Below are 23,724 nucleotides of genomic sequence, written 5' to 3'. Positions count from 1 at the left end.
GCTCTAGATCAAAACAATTTATTATTAATTATTATAAAGAACCTTATTATTTATCAATAATTATAACCAATTAGTGACGTATTGATGAAAACCCTTAAATAAGTATATATTCTTACCCCTAAAGTAAAAAAAAATGGGAAATTTTTTTTTGGGACATTTAGGCCATTTAAGGCAAACTCACACACACACACACGACGCATACACATAGACTCGAATCTTAGACCTCTTAGATGAAAGCCTTAGCTCTCAACCAATACGCCAAGGAGAGTTGTGTAAAAATGGGAAATTTCATAACTGTTATTAGTCCATGACCATCCGTCGTATTTTAGTATTGTTTAAAACTTAAATATCTCCGGCAGACCAGCAGAACTAATCTGCTCTCCATAACCACCCAAGTTAAGCCCCCCGCAGGCCTGCACCTTCATCTTCCCTGATACCTTTATCCTTTCAAACGCCACGAGAGCCACATTTACACATCTGGAGGTAGCTATGCGAGTCTACGGCGAGGTCGCCGCCTGTGCCCTAGCTCTGGTGGTGGTGGCGCTCACGCTGTTCGCATCGTTTGCTTCGTCCAACTCCGAGGGTGACGCACTGTATGCGCTCAGACGGGGCCTTTCTGACCCCGAAAACGTGCTGCAGAGCTGGGATCGTACGCTCGTCAATCCCTGCACTTGGTTCCATATCACCTGCAACCAGGACAATCGCGTCACCAGATTGTATTCCTGCAATCCATTTACCTTTACTTTGTATTTTGTTTTCTCTTCAATCTATGTTGTGTTGATGCTAGATTTAGGGCTGAGTGCTGGTGAGATTATTCGGAGGATGGAGAGCAGAGAAGCTATGGTGAGTGAAGATGGATCTATTAGTACTCCTTGATTGGTCGTTAGTGTCTTACACTTTGGTGTCCTTGGGTTATTATGGTCTTTCTTTTACTTGCCACTAGGCTGGGCAGAGTTTATTTTAGGTCAAAAGTACCTTAATATATCATTTCACGAAGCATTATAGAAGAGATGAGGATTTTAGCTCATACAGGAATCTAGGAACTTCTTCACAAACGTTTTAGCCGCGCTAACCGTGAGGAGTAGAGATTGGCAAAGATTTGTCTACGTGTGGAGTTGTTAGAACGAATTGGCGACACTTGGATGAGTGAAAGGCTGCTAGAAAGCCGTGGCCATGTGTCGGTAAGTAATTGGTGCTCGTCGTTTGTTGGAGCTGCTTATGGGTTGTCTGTAAAGCATTATTGAGGTTTGCCAACAATCTTTGATTATGGTTTGCCATGGGGTTGTTAGTTCCTTGGGTCGTCGGTTTGAAATAGTCTGCACGTCATCATAATCCTTTTATTCTAAGATCAACACGTAGAGTTAATTGAAGGAAGATGCTGAGCCTAAGAATGAGGGTGTTCTTACCATCTACTTCTCGGTAATGCTAAGAAAAAAGAATTAGTTTTGAATATTTTCCTTTTACTGGACTCAATGACTTCGTAATTTGATGTTGTGAAATGAAGTAAATCATTTATTATTATTATTTTTGCCACACATGTAGTTTTTCTTAATGAATTTATTTACCTTTTTTTTTAGGATATAAAGGCTATTCCTTTTAGACTGTGTTAGGGCCCCTTGGTCTATATCAATAACCTGGTCTAAATCGTTTCTTCCATATTGACAACAAAACCGATATATTTGGCGTGATTCTGTTCATTATATATTGATTGTTTCGTTGATGATGCAAGTACATGTATATTTGTATTTGTTATAAAAATGCAGATTTTTAAGCTGAAGGAGTGCAACAGTTAAATTGATGATGAAGATTCTGTAAAGCCAATAAGCCATGGAGGCTTAGCATTCAATTTTTTATTTTTTTTTTTCTATTATTTTTTTTGCAGGAAAAAAAATCTTTATTTTAAGCCAAGTTATTTGAGCATACTTTTTTTTGGGGCGGAGAATTAAGGGACAATGCCCGTGCTCACATACACAACACAAACACATTAGTTGGTAGCCTAAACACCCAACCAACAAACTAAGAAGAGCTATGTTTTAGCATACCTTTCTATAATCCATTTATTAACTAGGTGTATGGATTATCCAACATGAATTCTCTCACGTATGAGAAATATAAACTGACATATAAACTTCTAAGCAGCAATTCTGATGGTAATAAAACACTAGAATTTTTTTTTCATTGATGCCAACAACCAAAAATCATTTATGTGTGCACGTGATTTATTTACTAATGATCTTTTATTGGGATTTTAAGAACTGTGAGTCTTCTGGTATGTAGTCAAGTTTTATTCAACTTAGGGTGGTAAATATTATATATACTTTTAAGTATATAGCATGTAAGTTTTTTGTTTCGTTCATGGGACTAAGATTTACACTTTTATTATGCTACCAAATTGATAGAATTAATCTGCATAATTGACAAACCAAGCTTAATGTGATGCAGGGCATCTTAGGGTTTTTAGTTTATTAATACAAATTTAGGATCAAATGTACAAAGGAATCACAAGAGGGATTAATTTGTAGTTTGCCAATTGTTAGTTTAGGTAAACTTAGTTTCTTTGATGCAAATAAGAAAAACATGTATGTTGAGGAAATAGGTTTTTTTGTTATTATTGACTAGATATAAAAGTTTATGTATAAACAGACAAGATGAATATAAAATAAATGAAATAAAGTGGAGGAAATGTACCTTTAGAGATGCAATTGAATTTGATCTTTAAGTCATTTTTCAATTTTAAAGATGGCTTGGCTCTACATCTGGGTGTTGATAGATTTGCTACCAAGAAGATCATTTTCTTCAAAAGCAACATATATTTCCTTTTGAGATAGTGATATTTTCTTTTTGTTGTAAGAAAACTCAACTTAAAGAAAACTACTTTGACTATCCCAAATCTTTGGCGACAAAACACTTTTTAGAAGTAACATTTTACTTTAGAGATGCAATTATGATTGCTTTAGCAAGCACAATATCTTCAATATAAATAGTTAGTACGACAGAGCCTGAAACTGCATATCTAATGAAGATATAATGATACGTGATGCTATTCGATAAATTAATCTCAAGTAAAATGATGTATTTTTTTTCTTCAAATCAAGCATATGGACATTATTTGAATCCATAAATTGCCTTTTCATATTGGCATATTAATGCAACAACATGAAAAAAGCTATGGTAACAAATCAAGAAACTGCGTCAAGATTTGGGTTATTCATCATGCACAACTCTCTATGCAAGTCCACAAATAATTCATAATTTTCTTTAAAATCATTAGAGAATAGTTAAGAAGCTTAATTTAAGGCCACTTGATGGGTAGGTGGACCACACCACTCAAGGAAGCAAACAATTTTAAAATTATTTGATTTGAGAACCACTCTACTTACCTTATCTATCTAATTTGAATTTTCATATTTTTAAAAGTTTTCAATTTATTTTTATTTTAATTTTTTTCCCATTGTATTAGAATAAGTCATGGTTTCATGTAATAGAATTTATTGGGCCTTTAAGGTTTTCCGAGATTATCTAGGATTGAAAAGAGCCTATAAATAGGACATTGTTTTATATTTTTGAATTCATTATATAAAAATTATTTTCTATTTGTGCAAATTTAGTGTGCAAAGGTTTGATAGTTACTCTGGTAAAGCTAGATGGTTGATACCCTAGGGCTTCAGTGAGTTTTTAGTTATCTTTTATCACCCATATTCCTCTTCTTTTCAACACAATTTTTATTTTTTTTACAAAATCTCAATCATAGCTTCTCTCAATCTTAAAACACCTCCAACTTCTTCAAAATTTTCTCAAATATTCTCCAACATCCCTCATAATCTCTCAATGCCTCAATTCTCTAATAATTCTGAGAGACCCTTGCCAAAAGTTCTATATAGAAAGATAGTTTTCTACTATGAGCAACCAGATTAAGCATATCATAACACATTAACCATTTATTCAAAATTAATTAAAAACCCTAACATATCAAACTTTTGATCTAAAGTTCCTCTCCCTTTTTCTTCAATAAAAACCAATTCTTTGATAGCCTAGAAGTTTTAGCACTAAATATGTTCAAATCTTGAATACTTGTTTCACTAGCACCTAACTAGTTCTTTAACCGCCATCTTAAGAGAATACCAATCAAAGTGATGCATTCACCATAAAAATCCTATAGACCCTTTATCACATATGTTATTCTCCATATGAGCGACATTCCCAAGAGACCGCTCCATGTACAATACTTATATCAGGATGCCATAGATGAAGGTGTTACTCACATTCATTTGTTGTAGAGTCTAGCCTTGATTGATGGCCACAAATAGGAAATTTTGAATTTAAGCTTGAAAATTTGGAGAAAATGTCAATATAGCCTCTTCTATAGAACTTTGTGAATTTTTTGACAACTAGTCGAGCTTTGTATCAATTGATGGAACTATTCATTCGAAATTTAATTGTGAACACCATCAACAAACAATTGGTTAAACTCTAAAAGTGGGGACAACTAAATCCCATATTTGGTGATTGAGTAGAGTACTCATCTCAGCATCAATCTTTTTGTAATAGAGTACTCTGTGATGCTTTCTTATATCATGGGGGTAAATATAGATGACAAGGACATGAAAAATATATAAAATGAAGGGGATAAATAATCAAATGACATATAAGTGTGAATATGATGAGCAAGAAACTATGTTTACCTTTTTGTATGGCAATAGGTGGTGAAGTTTAGGTAATTCATGAGTTGGCGGATTCTAGTTGAATAAAATAATGCGGATATATATGTTCATGTGGAAGGAAGTCTAGTTCAATAAGAGTAAGGTTGTAATGGACTATGTAGGTATCAGAGCTTTTGGAGGAAGAGAAATAGGTGATGAAGAAGACTATGGGTAGGAGGCAGAAAAGAAAGCTATGGTCTTATGAAAATGAGCATTGAGTGAAGTGTACATGGTTGGGGATGAGGATCAAATGACATATAGGAGTGAATATGATGAGTAGTGTGTTGTCTTTTACATTTTCATAGCACAATTGGTAAGTGGAGATTAGAGAGGATGCTTAGTTGAATCAAACTATGTTGATATATATATATATATATATGCGCACGCGCGTATGTTTTTGCCATGCCATGGAAGGAGTTCAAGTTCATCTAGGGTAAATTCATAATGGAATATGTAGGTATAAGAGCTTTTGGTGGACAATGTATAAGTGGCATTGAATATGGGCAGGATTATAGAGAAGAGAAAGGTGTGGTCTCGAGAGTATAATGGATAATGATTATTAAAGCAAACGCAGTCAAATATCCTAGGTGTAAGTGAAAGTAAAGGCGTGTAGAAGTGTCGGGCAAGCACAAGTGCATGAGTGAGAGCATGCGAGCGGTATGGGATTTGAGGTTGAGTGCACGTGTTAGGTGTGAGTGCAGCTTGTTGGAAGTGAAAACTATAAACTGTCGAGAATGCACATTTGTGAGCTTGAATAGAAATCCTGGTGTTGATCAAGTTTGTTTTAGGGCAAATAAAGTGCAAGCAGGCATGGGCACTTCAACGATGTAGGTCGGGTCTTGAGCCAATCGTTGGTATGAGAAATTCGATGATGTTGGTCACAGGCAATAGTAGGCTGTGGCAACATAGATTATTTGATAGGTGTTAATAGGGTGCAACAGAACAAGACAAAGGAAGTTTAAGATTAGGATGGGGAAATTTTATGGTAGGATTTTTTTTTTTTCATACCGCGTTTAGGAAATATGATTTTCTTTTAGAAGAATTATTACAAAAGATACTTCTAGAAGAAAGAGTTTTTATTGGAGGTGATTTAAATGGACATGTTGATAGAGAGTAGATGATTTTAAAAGCATTCATGGTGTCTATGATTTTGGAACAACAAATGAAGGTGGCAAGATCATATTAGATTTTTGTTTAGCTTATGATTTTTCAATTACTAATACCTTATTTAAGAAAAGGAATAAGCATCTCATCACTTATAAAAATGGATATAGTACAACCCAGATTGACTATTTTCTTATAAGAAAATTAGATCGTTTAGATTGCAAAGATTTTAAAATTATTCCGAGTGAAAATTTATGTACCCAACATCGATTATTAGTTTTGGACTTTAAGATAAAGGGACAGATAATAAAAAAAAAGTAAAACGATATTCTAGGATTAGATGAGGGCATTTAAAGAATATTAACAAAAATATTTTTGAGAGTAAGATTTTAGATCTTAAGATTTTATCTGTGTATAAGGATGCTAATATTATGTGGGAAAAAGTTGCTAGTGATATTAAGAATGTTGCAAAAGATGTGCTTGGAGTATCAAAGGGAAAAGCTCATAATAGTAAAAATAGTTGGTAGTAGAATCCAAATGTGCAAGAAAAGATTAAGAATAAGAAATATCTAATGAAGATATAATGATCTGTGATGCTATTCGATAAATTAATCTCAATTAAGACTATGTATTTTTTTTTTCTTCGAATCAAGCATATGAACATTATTTGAATCCATAAATTGCCTTTTCGTATTAGCATATTAATGCAACAACAAGAAGAAGGCTATGGTAACAAATCAAGAAACTACGTCAAGATTTGGGCTATTCATCATGCACAACTCTCTATGCGAGTCCATGAATAATTTATAATTTTCTTTAAAATCATTAGAGAATCGTTAAAAAGCTTAATTTAAGGCCACTTGATAAGTAGGTAGGCCATGCCACTCAAGGAAGTAAACAGTTTTAAAATTACTTCTACGAGAACCACTCTACTTGCCTTATTTGTCTAGTTTGAATTTTCATATTTTTAAAAGTTTTCAATTTAATTTTAATTTTAATTTTTTCCCATTGTATTAGAATAAGTCATGGTTCCATGTAATAGATTTTAATGGCTCTTAAGGATTTCCGAAATTATCTAGGATTGAAAAGAACCCATAAATAGGACATTGTTTTATATTTTTGAATTCATTACATAAAAATTATTTTCTATTTGTGCAAATTTAGTTTGCAAAGGTTTGATAGTTGCTCTGGTAAAGCTGGATGGTTGATAACCTAGGGCCTCAGTGAGTTTTTAGTTATCTTTTATCACCCATATTAATCTTCTTTTCAACCCAATTTTTATTTTTTCTACATAATCTCAATCATAGCCTCTCTCAATCTTAAAACACCTCCAACCTCTTCAAAATTTTCTTAAATATTCTCCAACATCCCTCATAATCTCCCAATGCCTCAATTCTCTAATAATTATGAAAGACCCTTGCCAAAAGCCCAATATCATAACTCATTAACCATTAATTCAAATTTAATTAAAAACCCTAACATATCAAACTTTTTATCTAGAGTTCCTCTCCCTTTTTCTTCAACAAAAACTAGTTCTTCGATAGCTAGAACTTTTAGCACTAAATATGTTCAAATCTTGAATACTAGTTTCACTCGCACCTAACTAGTTCTTTAACCTCCATCTTAAGAGAATACCAATCAAAGTGAAGCATTCACCATAAAAATCCTATAGACCCTCCATCACATATGTTATTCTCCATCTGAGCGACATGCCCAAGCGACTGCTCCATGGAGAATACTTATTTCAGGTTGCCATAGATAAAGGTGTTACTCACATCCATTTGTTATAGAGTCTAGCCTTGATTGATGGCCACAAATAGAAAATTTTGAATTTAAGCACGAATATTGGGAGAAAATATCAATAGAGCCTCTTCTAGAACTTTTTGAATCTGTTGACAACTAGTGGAGCTTTGTATCAATTGATGGAACTATTCATATGAAATTTAATTATGAACACCATCAACAAACAGTTGTTTTAACCCTAAAAGTGGGGACAAATCCCATATTTGGTGATTGAGTTGAGTACTCATCTCAGCATAAATATTTTTGTAATAGAGGACTCTGTGATGCTTTCTTATATATCATGGGGGTATACATTACAAGGACATGAAAAATATATAAAATAAAGGGGCTAAATAATCAAATGACATATAAGTGTGATTATGGTGAGCAACACACAATTTTTACCTTTTTGTATGGCAATAGGTGGTGAAATTTAGGTAAATCATGAGTTGGTGGATGCTTTGTTGAATATAATAATGTGGATATATATGGTTATGTGGAAGGAGGTCGAGTTCAATAAGAGTAAGGTTATAATGGACTATGTAGTTATTAGAGCTTTTGGAGGAAGAGGAATAGGTGATGAAGAAGACTATGGGTAGGAGGCAGAAAAGAAAGCTATGGTCTCATGAAAAGTAGCATTGAGTGAAAGTGTACATGCGTTGGGGATGAGGATCACATGACATATAGGAGTGAATATGATGAGTAGTGTGCTGTCTTTTACCTTTTCATAGCACAATTGGTAAGTGGAGATTAGAGAGGATGCTTAGCTGATCCCCATAATTGTGAATGTCCTCCTTATATGGGGATATAAATGCATATCTTCCTGATCAAATATTCTTCTACTATTATTCTTTTTAATATTAATTTCTCATATATATTCCATATGCTAGCAACATAAAATTCACTCTAAACAATAAATATCATCAATTCTAAAATTTTACAACGAAATGAACCAGGAAACATGAAACTAAAATAAAATAACTAAAGCAACACTAAAGCTCATAATGATAACAATCTAATAGGAAGTACTTGAGTTCGCAAGTAACCCTAAGATAATACTTGAGTTCGCAAGCAAACCTAATCGAAATTAGTAAGAAAACAGAGAGAAAACTGTTGTTTACAGCAGTTAATCAGCCCAAACGCAGCAGGTTTTTGCATGGAAACAGTGAGAACTTGGAGAAAAACAAAAGATTTCACTAGTAGATGCGATAAAACAACAAAATATACATGTTTCTTCAATTCGAGAGGAAGAAACAACTCTCTGTTTCTCTAGCCAAGCCTAGAGCCCAGACACACAAACCCTAGATTTCAAATCTCTTTCAAATTCAAGATGAAAACCCTAATTCTAACAATAATCACTAATTAAAGATAAAGGAAGATTACAAATTTTCTAAACACCCCCTAATTCAAAATTTTCCCTCCAAACAAGCATTAATCAAGGTGTGGGGCCCAAGGTAGTGGCCGGGCCCCTCTCTCCTCCTTGCTTGGGCTGGCGGTGGTAAACCCAAACCGGTCCACTAGGGACTGGTTCAGGAGCAATAGTCGGCCCCTCCTGGACCGGCATAACATTACTCCCCTCCCAAAAACTCATATTGTCCTCGAGATGAAAGTAAGGGAACTGCTGCTTCACAATCTCATAGGGCTCCCAAGTTGCATCGTCGTCGGGGAGATCCTCCCATCTGATCAACACCTCTTTGTTTCCCTTTTTATCAAATATTACCCCTTCCACCTCTAGGGGTTCCATGATCATCTCCAAATCCTCTGTCAATGTTGCTGGTAACTCAGCTCTAACTACATGCTCCTCTAGAGCTCTCCTCAGCCGTGACACATGGAACATCGGGTGTATGGTAGCGGATGAGGGTAACTTCAGACGATACGCCGCTGCTCCAATCTTCTCCAGAATCTCTTAGGGACCAAAGTACCTCTGGGCCAATTTCTCGTTCCTCCTATTAGTTATTGACTTCTGCCTGTAGGGCCTTAGCTTCAAGAACACCTTCTCCCCCACTTCATAAGTTCATATTGTATGTCTCTTCTGTGTGTATATGCTCGCTTCTTCATGATTTGTTGTGCTCTTCCCAGATGTTTCTTAAACTCCAACACCTGGTCTTTCTCCTCTAGGTACTGTTCAACTAAAGAGACTGGTGTGTTTCCTCTCTCATAATGCACTAAGTGTGGGGGGTCTCTTCCATAGAACACTTTGAAAGGGGTCATTTGGGATGTAGAATGGTACAAAGTATTATACCAATACTCTGCCCATGGTAACCATTTAGCTCACTTTCGTGGTGTTTCAGAAGCAAAACACCTCAAATATGTCTCCAAGTTCCGGTTCACCACCTCTATCTGTCCGTCTGTCTCTGGATGGTAGGCGGTACTTCTCTTGAGAACAGTGCCCTGCATTCTAAAAAGTTCCCTCCAAAATTAACTAAGGAACACTTTGTCTCTATCAGACACAATTGACTCAAGAATCCCGTGTAATCTAACCACTTCCCTGACAAATGCTGATGCCACTGATACCGCGATATATGGATGTCTTAAGAGGATGAAATGTGCATACTTACTAAGTCAGTTCACCACTATCAAAATGACTGTGAATCCCTCTGAGTGGGGTAGGCTGTCGATGAAGTCCATGGACACTTCCTCCCATACTCTATTTGGAAGTGCCAATGGTTGGAGCAATGTTTAAAATTGCGTATTCGGGTATTGAGGCGTTTTTCATTCGTGAGGCGAGGCGTAAGCCTCAAGGTGTTTTGAGGCGTAAGCCTCAAAATCAAAAGATTGTGTAAACATAAAATGATAAATTTTTTATATACTAAGGAGTGAATAATATAAAACATAAAAAAGCATAAGATATTAAGTGAAATCAAAATATCCTAATAATAAGACAACAAAATTCTATCTTTCTCAAATCCCCCTATTCTTTTCATTAACATATAATTCAAATTTTCAAAAATAAATAGCAATGACATATCACATAAGAACTCATAAGTCATCAGCGCTATCATTACTAAGGGTTCTTCATTTGAATCATCATTATGATGAACTGCTCTCTCCCCTTCCTCCTCTCCTATAGAGTCCAATATCGGGCATTTAATACAAGATTTATGTAAGTTTTAATATATATAGCGTGAGGCGTAAGCCTCATGCCAGTGAGGCGAGGCGGGCCTCAAGGCGGGTTTCAACCAAGTTGAGGCGCAAGCCTCGTAAAAAAACTTGAGGCGTAAGCATCGAGGCGTTTTTTACTGGAATTTGTGCAAAGGCGGGCCTCAAGGCGAGCCTCATATTGCGCAATTTTAAATCATGGGTTGGAGTAACCCTCCTGGTGCCATTGCCGTGAATTTATTTCTCTGGCACACCTCTCACCTTGCCACTATCTCCTCCACATCCCTATACATCCCCTTACAGTAGAGTTCTGATGCTAGCCTCCTATACGTCTTCTGTACTCCTGAATGTCCCCCAACTGCACTGCCGTGAAATTCCTGTAATAAGTGAGGAATGTGTACTGATGTTCGTGGTATAACATACCTCCCTAGATGCAATAACCTCTCTCCCTCCAAATAATATCCTGAATGACTACTACTATCCTTCTTTAAATCTTCTTTGATCTTCTTCAACTCCTCGTTTTGCGTGCTCTCTTCTTTGATGGCTCCCCAGTCAACCATCAGTGGTACTGACACTGTCAACTCCTGAAGTTCTCCAACACATCTGGATAAGATGTCAGACACCTTATTTTCCACCCCTGGCCGATACTGGATCTCAAAATCATAGCCCAAATGCTTTGACAGCCACATCTGGTGCTCCTCGGTCACCATCCTTTGCTCCAGCAAGTATTTCATATCCCGTTGATCCGTACGAACAATGAAATGCCTACCCAAAAGATAAGGGCATCATTTCTGAATGGCTAAGACGATGGTCATCAGGCATCAGCTCTTTCTTGTACACTGACTTCAATCGTTCTGCATGCTCCTGCTCTCTGGGTGTGGGCAAGCTGCTGTGAGGTGGCTGGAACACCTCCCTGAACTGCTGTACGAGCGGTTGCACCACCAGTGGAATGTCTCCCTCCTCCCCTACACTGACCCTCTCCAAGCATTGCAGCTCCACCAAATATCCACCTCCTGTATGGATCTGATCATGGATTTTAGAGATACTATTGCCCTCGACAGCCTCGCATCACCCTGGATCACCTTCCTCCATCCTTGCACCATCAGTTCCATCCTCAGAGTCCCCTAGTTGACCTTGGTCTCCCCCAAAGTATGCAACCATTTCATCCTCAGGATGACATCGGTACTTCCCAATTCTAAGGGAAGAAAATCCTCCCTCACCTGTAGCCCTTGAATGGTCAACATCACTCCCCTGCACACTCCTCTCCCCATTTCCACCTTCCCTGTGCCCATCATCACTCCATATCCTTCTATGTCCACTAATTTCACCTCCAACAGATTGACGATCCAGCTAGAGATGAAATTGTAGGTGGCCCCACTATCGATCATCACCACTACCTCCCGATCCCCGATTTCCCCCCTCACCTTCATGGTGTGATTTGGTGTGAATCCCAACATAGAGTTTAGGGAGACTTCATCTACATCAAGATGTAACTTCTCTTCTTCCTCCTCCACTGTCCCACTCTCACCTCCCTCAGTTTCCTCGTCATCACAGACGGTGAGAACGTGAAGAGTTCGGTCCTTACATTGTGCCCTGGCATGTACTTCTCATTGCATCTGAAACACAACCCCTTGACCTACTTCTCCTGGATCTCTTTCTAAGTCAGCTTCTTAAAATTTTCTCGAAGCCCCCCTCCTCCATTCCTCTCCTTTGGTGCCTCTCGTGAACCCCCTGGTGCAACTCCTCTGAGAGCTAGGAAAGTAGTCGTCATCCCGTAGGATCCCTCGGAACTACTGCCTCGAGCCCCCCTCTCCAAATGCTTCTGGTCCTCCACCAGCTGAGCCAACTCCATGGCCTCACCCAAGTCGCGTGGTCGCATCACTCTAACAACTGCTCTGATCTTCGGTTTGAGCCCCTTCAAGAAGTTTCCTTCAAGCACGATTTCAGACAGACAATCAAATCTGCTTGCTAAGTACTCAAACCGATCACGATACTCCACCACTGTCCATTCCTGCGTCAAGGCAAATAATTTCTCATAGAAGTCTCCTCCCCTACTGATTCGGAAATGCTCCAATAGGCACTCCTTGAACTCTCTCTAACTCCTAATGGGCTGCCTCATATCCCGCCACTAGTACTAAGCCAGTGCCTTTCCCTCCAAGCATAGTCCTGTCGCCGTTAGCTTCTCTTCCTCTATCAGCACGTTGATAGAAAAATGACGTTCTACCTTATAGATCCAACCATGACCATCCTCACCCTCAAATATGGACATCTTCAGCTTTCTCATCTTCAAGTCACCCCAATGGCCCCTGGCTCCTCCATATCCTCCCATGCTGCGAATGGGAGGGGCTCCCCAGCTGTCCCTATCTTTCCTTCGGTGATCAAATCCGTATTCATCATCAACTTCCCCTCTTCGCCTTTCAAATTCAGCCCATCGGTGGTGGAAATCTCCCATTCTTCCCACAAAATCAGCACACCTTTTTCCATATCCCATACTCATCTCCTCTCTCGACAGTGGCTCTAGAGGCGGCATGTCATCCTCTACCTCAAGGATCTCCACTTCCGGATTTTTCCTCCCCCTAAACGGGTTCGGATTTCCTCCTACGCCATGGCCTTCGATGGTCTCCCTAGCTTCCGATGTTGTTGGATTGGTCTTCATCTCAAGTAATTTCTTCATCATCTCTTCCATCACTGTGAACTTCCCCCCTTCCAACCTTTCATTGTTGGAGGTGATTTTATTTTGAAAATAAAAAAAATTTCCCTCCAGATCTGATTTTAATTGACCGATTTCGCCTTCCAAGACTTCCACCTTCTTCCCGGCCATCTCCCTTCCCAAGAATCACAAGAGATCTTCCTTCGGATATCAAAAATCCATTGAAATTTCAGAATTTCAGCCGCCGATAGTCCCAAATCAATGCTCTAATACCAATTTGATAGGAAGTACTTGAGTTCGCAAGTAACCCTAAGGTAATACTTGAGTTTGCAAGCAAACCTAATCGAAATTAGTAAGAAAACAAAGAGAAAACTGCTGTTTACAGCATTTAATCAGCCCAAACGCAGCAGGTTTTTGCATGGAAACAGTGAGAACTTGGAGAAAAACAAAAGATTTCACTCGTAGATGCAATAAAACAACAAAAGATACACGTTTCTTCAATTCGAGAGAAAGAAACAACTCTCCGATTCTCTAGCCAAACCTAGAGCCCAAGAACACAAACCCTAGATCTCAAATCTCTCTCAAATTCAAGATGAAAACCCAAATTTTAAAAATAATCACTAATTAAAGACAAAGGAAGATTACAAATTCCCTAAACAGCCCCTAATTCAAAATTTTTCCTCCAAACAAGCATTAATCAAGGTGTGGGGCCCAAGGGAGTGGCCGCCCCCCTCTCTCCTCCTTGCTTGGGCGGGCGGTGGTAAACCCAAACCGGTCCCTAGGGGACCGGTTCAGGAGCAATAGCCGGCCCCTCCTGGGCCGACGTAACACAATCTCACCTCAACGCTCACATCTTGCATTTTCATTGCATCTAAACCTACAAATTCCCTCATAACATCAACTTTGAAAGGTGCTTTTCAGCAGACTTAATGCATTTGTATCTATTGATTTATATTCTCTTGTTCTAAGCCCTTGGTTTGTAACTATTTTGTTTGTGAGTTTTACTTGCCACCGGTAGGATAGTAATACTTGTTCACTCTCTTCCTAGTGCAGGATCATCATCAGATACTTTGCATACTTCATTTAGTGTATATATTTTGCAATTTATATTTGCTAAGATGACGTTTTTATATTCTATCACCTTATGGTTCAGAATTTCTAAACATTTAGCTATGTTTATTTGATGTTGCAGAGACCTAGGCAATTCAAACTTGGTTGGTCAACTTGTGCCTGATCTTGGAAAACTGGAACATTTGCAGTATTTGTAAGTATCATTTTAGTAATATGAATATTTCTACCTAAAGAATGTGCCTACCGCTAAATACTGTTTGCTGTTCCCTGAGTTGAAAAAGTTGGAAAATTGTGACATGGGCATACATTTCTTTTTCAGCATTAGTTGATGTTGTCTTAAAAACTAATTGTAACATGAAGGAAATCTTATGGACACTAAGGTAAATGGTAATCGTTCCATTAAACAAAGCATGACTCACAAAATTGAAAGAATTCAAATACCTTATTATATCAGATTTGTGACGTCATATAATGAAAAAATAACCATTCCTTTGGCCCATAATGTTCAATTGAAAGCAAGCCCTTATACTTGATATTTTCATTTTCTGTAAAACTAGATAGTTGCTAGAATTCAGAAAAATCAAAACTGGGTGCAAGTAATGTTGTTCCCACTTTCCATCAGGTTGCTCATGATATGTTATGGAAATTTATTTGAGAAACTTTGCTGAAGAATTTAGGAAACTAATATTTTCAACAGCGGAACCCTTATTTGCTATTTGCAAGTGAATTTTATTAATTTCTGACTCGAATATAACATCTTCTCTGGGAACTATTGAAATTTGGTTGTCTTCGAACTGACAAATTTGAGTTGGCGTCTGCCATGATTTCTTAGGTGATTCTATGGAAAACTTCACAATTTACTTTTGTATTTTCTTGCTTAAATATGTATTGCATAGCTATATAGCATCTAATAAAAAGTTGTTCAAGTTCACTTCTTTTTTCTGTGTAATAAACTGATTTCAGTTGTAAGTTTATTGATCTTGCGAAGTCTACAGCTGGCATACCTTTATTTATTCATTAAAGATTCTAGTTTTCTGTACATTTGTTTACCTGAAAATTAGGAAATTCATGTGCATTACACGGTCTTAGTTTATACGTATTAGTCTTTCAATAATCCAGCTTGTAATGATGTACAAAGCGGCCGCATGTCTCTTTGAATCGTTGTTCTTTGTTGGTGGTGTTATTTCATTGATGATTTTCTACGTTGATATAAAATTTTAAATTATTTTGGTCCCAAATTACTACTAGAAACCTATACTTGCTATGGAATCTTATTCTTTCCTGGACTACTTTCCAGAGAATTGTACAAAAATGATATTCAAGGAACCATCCCTGCAGAACTTGGCAACTTAAAGAATTTAATAAGCTTGGACTTGTACAACAACAACATATCAGGGTCTATTCCTCCGGCCTTGGGCAAAATCAAGTCTCTAGTATTCTTGTAAGCATAATTTGCTTCATATAAATCTGTTCGATATTTCTAGTTCTGTACATTTTATTTACTTGGCAATCTAGTTCTGCTCTTCTGTAAACCAAATCTTTAATATTTATAATTTTAGGCGGCTTAATAACAACAAGCTTAGTGGGAGAATCCCAAGGGAGCTGGCTGAAGTTTCTGGCCTCAAAGTTGTGTAAGTTTTTTTTACAGTTTTCATAATATCTTCATAGTCATTTTGATTTTCTAAAACCAAGTTTATGTTCTCAGAGATGTCTCCAACAATAATCTTTGTGGCACCATTCCCACTACTGGTTCATTCGAACACATCCCGTTAAACAAGTAATTTTTTTTCCTTCTTTCCTTTTACTGTCCTCAAATAATGCACTTTTGCTCAAGAAATTATAAATGCGAATTGTATCTATAATTTTATGTGTGAAATGCACGAGTAACACAGCTATGCATTGAGTGCACATTCTCTCCTTTTTTTTTAAAGACGCAACCAGTACACATGAGCACGATTGTGTGCTCTAAAAAATGCAGTGCGTGGCTATATAGGCTTCGTTTGGGATGTCTTTTTTTACTTCTTAAAGCGACTTTCTACTTAAGAAGAAGTAAAAAAACTGTCCCAAACAAAACCATACTCGTATACTTCACACTTAGATTTTATTTTGAACTAGTAAGCTGCTTTAAGTAGCAGTAAGAAAGTCGTCCCAAATGAAGCCTTGTGATAGCTTTTTTATTACTTTCTAAAGCTGTTTTCTAGTAAAAAAAAATTTAAATTAGAAAAGCTTTATACTAAAAAAAATTGCTTTAAGAAACAGGAAGAAAGTTGTCTTAAACGAAGCCTTAGAACTATGTTTTGTAATCCACATGAATTTGTGGTTGAATTTTATTACTAATCTGAACTCCTAATCGTTTGCATAGTTTTGAGAACAATCCTCGTTTGGAAGGGCCAGAGCTACTCGGTCTTGCATCCTATGATACAAACTGCTAAGAGCTTAACAAGACTCAAAACTTTGGAAAAGGTACATTTTATACTACAAAATCTAAGCTATAAATATAAATTTGTGAGCAATGGAAGAACCGTATTGCCTTTATGTTGTATGTATGTAGATAGTGGGCTTGTCCTGCCATGTAACGATTTCCTTGAAGAAAACAAGCTAATTAGTTACTTAAGAACCTTGTTGTATTAACCTGGTGTTTCAGAGAACATTAAGATTAGCAATAGTTCATAATTTTTTTTAATATTTTAATAATGTAGTTAATAATTTCAATTTAAAATAATTACAAATGAGTATTTTATATACATGCTAAAGCTAATGTGGCTTTCTCTCGATTGGGCTCGGGCTAAGCCCAAATAGTTCAAAGAAAATTGGATTAGGAGCTCTAATTCATATTAGGGTGAAGACTAGGGGTATAAGCAAGTTAAGCCGACTCGTAGGCTCATAAGTTAAGCTAGTTGAGCTAAGCAGTTAAGCTTGAGCTAATTCTAACTTAACTAGTTAGTTTGCGAGCCGTCTCATTTTAAAAAATGTAAATATAAAATACAACCTTTAAAATATATTAAAATTCATGATTTTAATGAAAATTTTCTTAAAGATATTTGAAAAGCATTTCTTACTTTTTTTATATCAAGTGATTATTTATTATTAATTTAATTTATTATCTTTTTTTTATTTTATTAAAATGATTACTTCAATAAAAAATATTTTCTCTCATTTATTACAAACAAGCAGGCTCGAATTTGTAGAATGAAGTTTGAGCTTGAATTCAATCAATTAATCAAACTGAAGTCTGGGTACCTCGAGCTCAACTCGGCTCATTTATCCTAATGGGGACTATTAATATGATTGCAAGTTTTAATTTTATAAATTATATTGCATATAACTTATTTGTATTTTTGGTTGAATTGTTTAAATTTTTTTAATTTATATTTAAGAATCAAATCTGCACTGTTTTAAATAAAAAACAAAATATATTGATGTGAGATAACACAAAATTAAATGCCTAGAAACATAAACGATGCATTTGAAGGGAGATATTTATATTCCTTTTTGTTATTTATATTTAAAATTAAATATAGCGGGGGGATTGTAACTTTGGGCGTTCATGTCATTAATAAGAGTGCAAGTTTTAACGTAGTGGAGTAGCTGAAGAAAAATGGAGTCGTCACCTCGTCCGAGTGAGCAAGCGGAGATTCGAGCAGAGACAAGCAATTAGCGGCGATTGAAAGCGTTACGAGGGGAGATTCGAATGGAGATGGGCGAGCTGCAAGCGTATTGTGGGGAGTCTTTCTTTCCTCAGTCCATAGAATTCGAGCGAAAGCATGCAAAAAGTCGTGAAAAGGAAACGATTATAGCAAAATTTAACATGCATAAAGGGGCAAATTACCAAATAAATCTAGCTCTAATAAGTTTTTTTTTTTTTGAGGATGCTCAAGTGGACGAGTGACTTTACTCTTAGAAATAATATGCAAAATGATCATATAAGTGAAAAGGTTGGAGTAGCTCCCATGGAAGGTAAGATTAGAGAGAGTCGCCTTAGATGGTTTCGTCACATAAAACAACAGCCTTTTGATGATCGAGTTAGGAAAGTAGATTAATTCGATTTGACTTATTAAGAAAAATAGATGTAAACCTAAAAAGTCTTGGTTGAAAAATATCAGAAGTGATCATTCTTTATTAGATTTAAATGAGAAATTGACTATGAATATAATACAATGAAAAAAAAATATTTATGTAGCCAATCCAAGATAGTAGGATAAATAATTGATGCTGTTGTTATTGTATATTTAAAATTAAAAATTAGTATATTCTTTCTTTATTCATTTTTATTCTATAATTATTGAATTATTCATTACATTTAATTTTATGGTATTTAATTTTTTAATTAATCTTATTTCAAATAATTAGAATATATATTATCATCATTTATATTATAAATAAATTTTTTTACTACTTTATAATTATAAAAATAATACAATATTATTTTCCATCCATTGCATGTGATTATTAATTTTCCATTATCTTATCCAATAACTAATATCCGTGTGGGCCTTCCTGTCTCTAATAATTGTCGCATTTGTCAATGCTGTCGGTTTGTTGGCCATGCTGTTGGCTTTATTGCCGTTCGACTAAAATCCAACGGCCATAAACAATTACCCGGCTGATTTTGGCATTTTGCATCAAGCGGCCAGAATTTCGTAGAACAAATTGTCAATTTGGAAGTTTACAGGAGTATTTTAGTAAAAAGGCCATTTGCCTGATTAAGAATCCGTTAATCCGGATTAGAGGGGCTTAATGGTGGCCATGGAAATGGAAGAGTCCGCCCTCTCGGGTATAAAGCAGGGGGCCTGCGGGAAGGCAAGAAAGCCAACCGTGCAGCTGAATTCTCTAGATTCCTTTCTCTTTCTAAGAATTTCCCTTTCTTCTCCGCTCTCCGTGTGAAAACCTAGTCATCATGACCGAGCAGCTCACGGACGAACAGATCTCCGAGTTCAAGGAGGCGTTCAGCTTGTTTGACAAGGATGGGGACGGTTAGTTGCTTCGATCTTCGTTTCCTTACCCGGTTTTGTTCTAGATCTATAGGATCTATTGTGATTTCTAGTTTCTTCTATTGAATCTGTTGAGATCTGGGTGTTTCCATGGGGATTTCGGTGATGTTGGATACGGTTGTGGAGGATTACACATTTGAATACTGTTATACAGTTTATGCTTTCTTTAGATTTGTAAATTAAATTTAAAAAGTGTACGAAAAAATCAGGAGTCATTGTTTAGAATTCGAGGTCCAGAAAAAAAAAATTATTGAAAAGATTCATATACAGCAAATAGATGGACGAGGACGACAGATTTCAGTGATAAATATAGTTGAGGTAAATAGCATTAGAGATAAGTGATTTGTGAAGAATAGGTTTCGCTTCTTAGGTAGCAATAAACAAATTAATGAAGAATAAGTATTTAAAAGCTCGACCCCAAATACTTGGTATGGGGCTGATAATGAGGAGTGAGAAGAGTTAGGGATAAGGTGACGACTATTATTTATTTATGGATTAAATGCATACAGTTAGGCACCTCAATTTTTTCAGAGCATCGCCATTATCAAGAGGATTTAAATCGGTGAAGTAAATATAACATGGAATTTATTCTTTATTTTGCGTATGTTAAGATGGTAATAAAACTTCGAACAAATCCAAATAAAAAAGCTAGAATAAATACACCAATTATCTCAAATAGAACACACGATAGTTTATGTAATTTTGTGAAATTCATCGCGTCCATGGCCGCAGAGATCAAACATTTCTGTGACCCTAAAATAATGTGCAAGAAAAGATATTACAATTCATGTAAATCTATACTATCGATAAAGATTCATGAACATAAATCAGCGGACGTTGATTTTTACTTTTATGATTTCTATTGGTACATTCAACTCTTTGACTTTGTGATCTATAAGAAAGGAAATGCAGTAAACCCTAAACGTAAAATTACTTAGTATTTCTCCATTGAAATTTGTCAGGATGTATCACCACCAAGGAATTGGGTACAGTGATGCGTTCACTGGGTCAGAATCCAACAGAAGCAGAACTACAGGACATGATTAATGAGGTGGATGCAGATGGCAATGGAACAATCGACTTCCCAGAGTTCCTCAATCTCATGGCTCGGAAAATGAAGGACACAGACTCTGAGGAGGAGCTCAAGGAAGCCTTCCGAGTTTTCGATAAGGACCAGAACGGATTCATCTCCGCCGCTGAGCTTCGCCATGTCATGACCAACCTGGGCGAGAAGCTGACCGACGAGGAAGTCGACGAGATGATCCGCGAGGCGGATGTCGACGGCGACGGCCAAATCAACTATGAGGAGTTTGTTAAGGTCATGATGGCCAAGTAAAAGTAAAATCAGCAATGAGGAGATTACTTCCTTCTAGTTGTTGTGTTGTTCTCAGTGCTCGTATTTTTTATGTTTTGTTAACCTGTGGTTTCTATGAATCTCTCAATTGATTTCATTTCTGAGTATTTGGAAACTGGCTTGTTATTGTTTTGTTTTTCCACATGTTGGTGCTTGATTTAGGGTTTAGTTTGGGCAGTTTTTATAATTTTGTTTTAGATATTTTTATATTATAGTTTCTTAATTTTTATTTTTGATAAAAAAAATAAAATTGTATAATTGAATTTGATAATGTGATAGCTATAAACAAATTGTAGTCGTTTTATCGAAAGAAATAAGAGAAATTATTCTGTGTAGATGCTGAATGCGGTTTACTCTCCGGAGACCAACTAGAATTCGCCCATATCAGCATTACGGAGCGGGGGTGACGTGATGCATTCTGATTGGTATCTGGATGGTGTTCGGCGTCTGCACAGAATAATTTGTGAATAAAAAGAAAGCTTGTTATACTCAACAAAAATTTAGAGGAAAAAAATCTAATTTGCCTACAATTCTGTCGCTGTTTTTACAAATAAGCTCCCAAACTGGCTTTTAATCTCCACTTTATATGGAAATAACTTCAAGGAACAAGAAGTTCGTGCACGGGCATTTTGTCCGACCATGGCAGGGAGAAATTATTTGTGCGGAGTTCGGACGGGAAGAACAGTTCGGATTGCTGCATATTTACCGAGTATGTGCCGAATATTTCTAAATACTCGGTAAATACACAGTAAATCAGCAAATAATTACAAATTACTTAGCGAATACTCACAATTGAGTATTTGCTGAGTATTTGCAAATACTAAGTAACGGCCAGCCCTATTGAACTCCAACCATCTCAGGCTAAAATGAAATGGATATAAATTTCATTGATATTAACATCACTATGTCTATGTTTTGCAGGAAATTATAAAGCCTGTAGCAACCAGAAAGGCTGTGGCAAGAGTCCGATGAACTATTTACAGGATATTTATGACCGAGGAGCAACTAGCAGGATAAGTAGTTATAGAATAATGAATAGCAAAAAAGAAATAGTGAAGCCTAGAACAAGTATAGATTTTATTTCTTGGTTGCAAATTTTGGCTTCGTTTGGGACGGCTTTGTTATTGCTTCTTAAAGCGGCTCTCTAGTACAAAATTTTTAATTTTTGTACTAAAAACCCGTTTTAAGAAGTAGTAAGAAAGCCGTCCCAGACGAAATCTTATTTTCATTATTTTCGTGAGTAATCATTGTATCGTATATTCTAAAGGTCCCAATGCCACATATATCATAGCAAGTGAGCAATTTCTAACAAAAAATAGTTAAAATGCTAGCTAAAAAGTTGATCCTACAGTATTTCAGATGCTAAGTTATAGTAAAAATAGCAGTAATTAATGTTGATTTTCACTTATGTTTGCTTGTTTTATGTCCTTAATCACATATGTTTTAGAATGCAGATTTGTCATTACATCCGAGTGATGATAGACTGTTAACTCCAACATTGGATGTTAGGACAAAAAAGATCTGATTTTAGGGATCAAATTTGTCCCTAAAAAAATTGGGGATCATTTTGATCTCTCACAAAGAGTTGAGGGAATGTTTTGATCATTTTCTCTTTAGTTTAATTAGTATGCTCTTCAAGAGTGAATTCTACTGCCCAGTTATAAAAATTGTTTTTGTCAATTCTTCAAATTATCATCACCATATGACATTTACATGCAATAATATGAATTTATGTTTGATAGATCATCCACTGAACATCAAGTAATTAAAAACTTAGTGGATGATAGATCATCAAGGAATTTATGTTTGATAAAATATTTTATCCAATGGTGCTTCAGAGATTCAACATGAATGAGACAAAGCTAGTTTGCACTCCCTTGGTTAGTGACTTTTAATTATCCAAGGAACAATTGCCTAAATATAAGACAGAGGAAGAACATATGAAGAAGACCCTGTATGCTTCAGCAGTTGAAAGTTTGGTGTATGCTATGATCTGCACAATATTTGATATAGCATATGTAGTGGGAGTAGTGAGCTGATTTGTAACCCAGGCAAATTTCACTGGGAGGCAGTTAAGTAGATTCTCATGTAATTGAGAGGATCAATTGAAAAAGCTCTTTGCTTTGGTGGTGCAGGGATTAAACTATAGGGTTATGTAGATTCTGATCTTGTTGGAGATCTTGATGGTAGGAGAAGCACAACAGGTAATATCTTCACTTTGAAAAAGACTGCAATTAGTTGGGTTTCTAAGTTATAGAAGATTGTTGCGCTCTCAAGCATAGAAGCGAAGTACATTGAGATCATTGAGGCTAGCAAGGAGATGATTTGATTGCAAAGTTTATTGACAGAATTTGGCAAGGGTCATCTTCTTGCTTAGCTCGCCGCCGAGAGCTTATGAAAACATCATTGATACAATGTTGTATGGGAAGCAAAAATTGACGATGACGGAGGTAAAGTTAGTATTGATGTCAAAGGAGATTCAACCAAAATTAGAGATTAAGGAGGTAAAGAATAGTGACATGTTACTGTTCAGGGGCAGATCTAAAGTTACAAAAGAGAAAGCCAACAAAGAGTGCTACATGTGCCATAAGAAGGGAATTTCTAGAGAAATTACTCGAGTAGAGAGAAATGGCAAAGAGCGGAATTCAAAGAAGACACTAACTTGGCAATAACAGCAAATTTAGGAGATGAATGGATTGATTCAGATGTTCTATAAGGGTCAATTGGAAGAAAGTTGGTTCTGTTAAGAACCACTGGTTTAATTCACATTGCTATCCTATCATTAGCCGCCACGTGTACCTATCTTATATGCAGCTCTATAAATACACTTGTATCTCTGTAAACAAGAGGTGGAAAATATATTAATAAAGATTTCATTTGTTCTTCTTCTTCCTCTGTACCGTCGGGTTATACGTTTCTACATGGTATCAAGAGGCTCAAGATCTTGAGGACCTTCTCCATGGCGACTCAGTC

At 36.3% G+C, this 23,724-nt stretch overlaps 2 protein-coding genes across 2 annotated transcripts; both read left to right on the top strand.

Annotated features, from left to right (window-relative positions):
• The first annotated feature begins 387 nt into the window (after window positions 1-387).
• Window positions 388-17,089, top strand: LOC110110749 (leucine-rich repeat protein 1). The gene is made up of 6 exons (XM_020842371.2): window positions 388-716; window positions 14,528-14,599; window positions 15,704-15,847; window positions 15,966-16,037; window positions 16,112-16,183; window positions 16,769-17,089. Exons 1-6 carry the CDS (start codon window positions 490-492, stop codon window positions 16,836-16,838), a joined length of 657 nt encoding a protein of 218 aa, XP_020698030.1. The 5' UTR covers window positions 388-489; the 3' UTR covers window positions 16,839-17,089.
• Window positions 17,090-19,196: 2,107 nt separating this feature from the next.
• Window positions 19,197-20,874, top strand: LOC110110746 (calmodulin). The gene is made up of 2 exons (XM_020842367.2): window positions 19,197-19,379; window positions 20,360-20,874. The coding sequence occupies exons 1-2, from the start codon at window positions 19,304-19,306 to the stop codon at window positions 20,731-20,733; spliced, it is 450 nt and encodes a 149-aa protein (XP_020698026.1). The 5' UTR covers window positions 19,197-19,303; the 3' UTR covers window positions 20,734-20,874.
• The last annotated feature ends 2,850 nt before the right edge of the window (window positions 20,875-23,724 follow it).

The sequence above is a fragment of the Dendrobium catenatum genome, unplaced genomic scaffold (assembly GCF_001605985.2).
Source record: "Dendrobium catenatum unplaced genomic scaffold, ASM160598v2 fragScaff_scaffold_334, whole genome shotgun sequence".
Lineage (NCBI taxonomy): Eukaryota > Viridiplantae > Streptophyta > Magnoliopsida > Asparagales > Orchidaceae > Dendrobium > Dendrobium catenatum.
The sequence above is the reverse complement of the archived record's forward strand: the minus strand, read 5'-3'. Positions and strand labels throughout refer to the sequence as shown.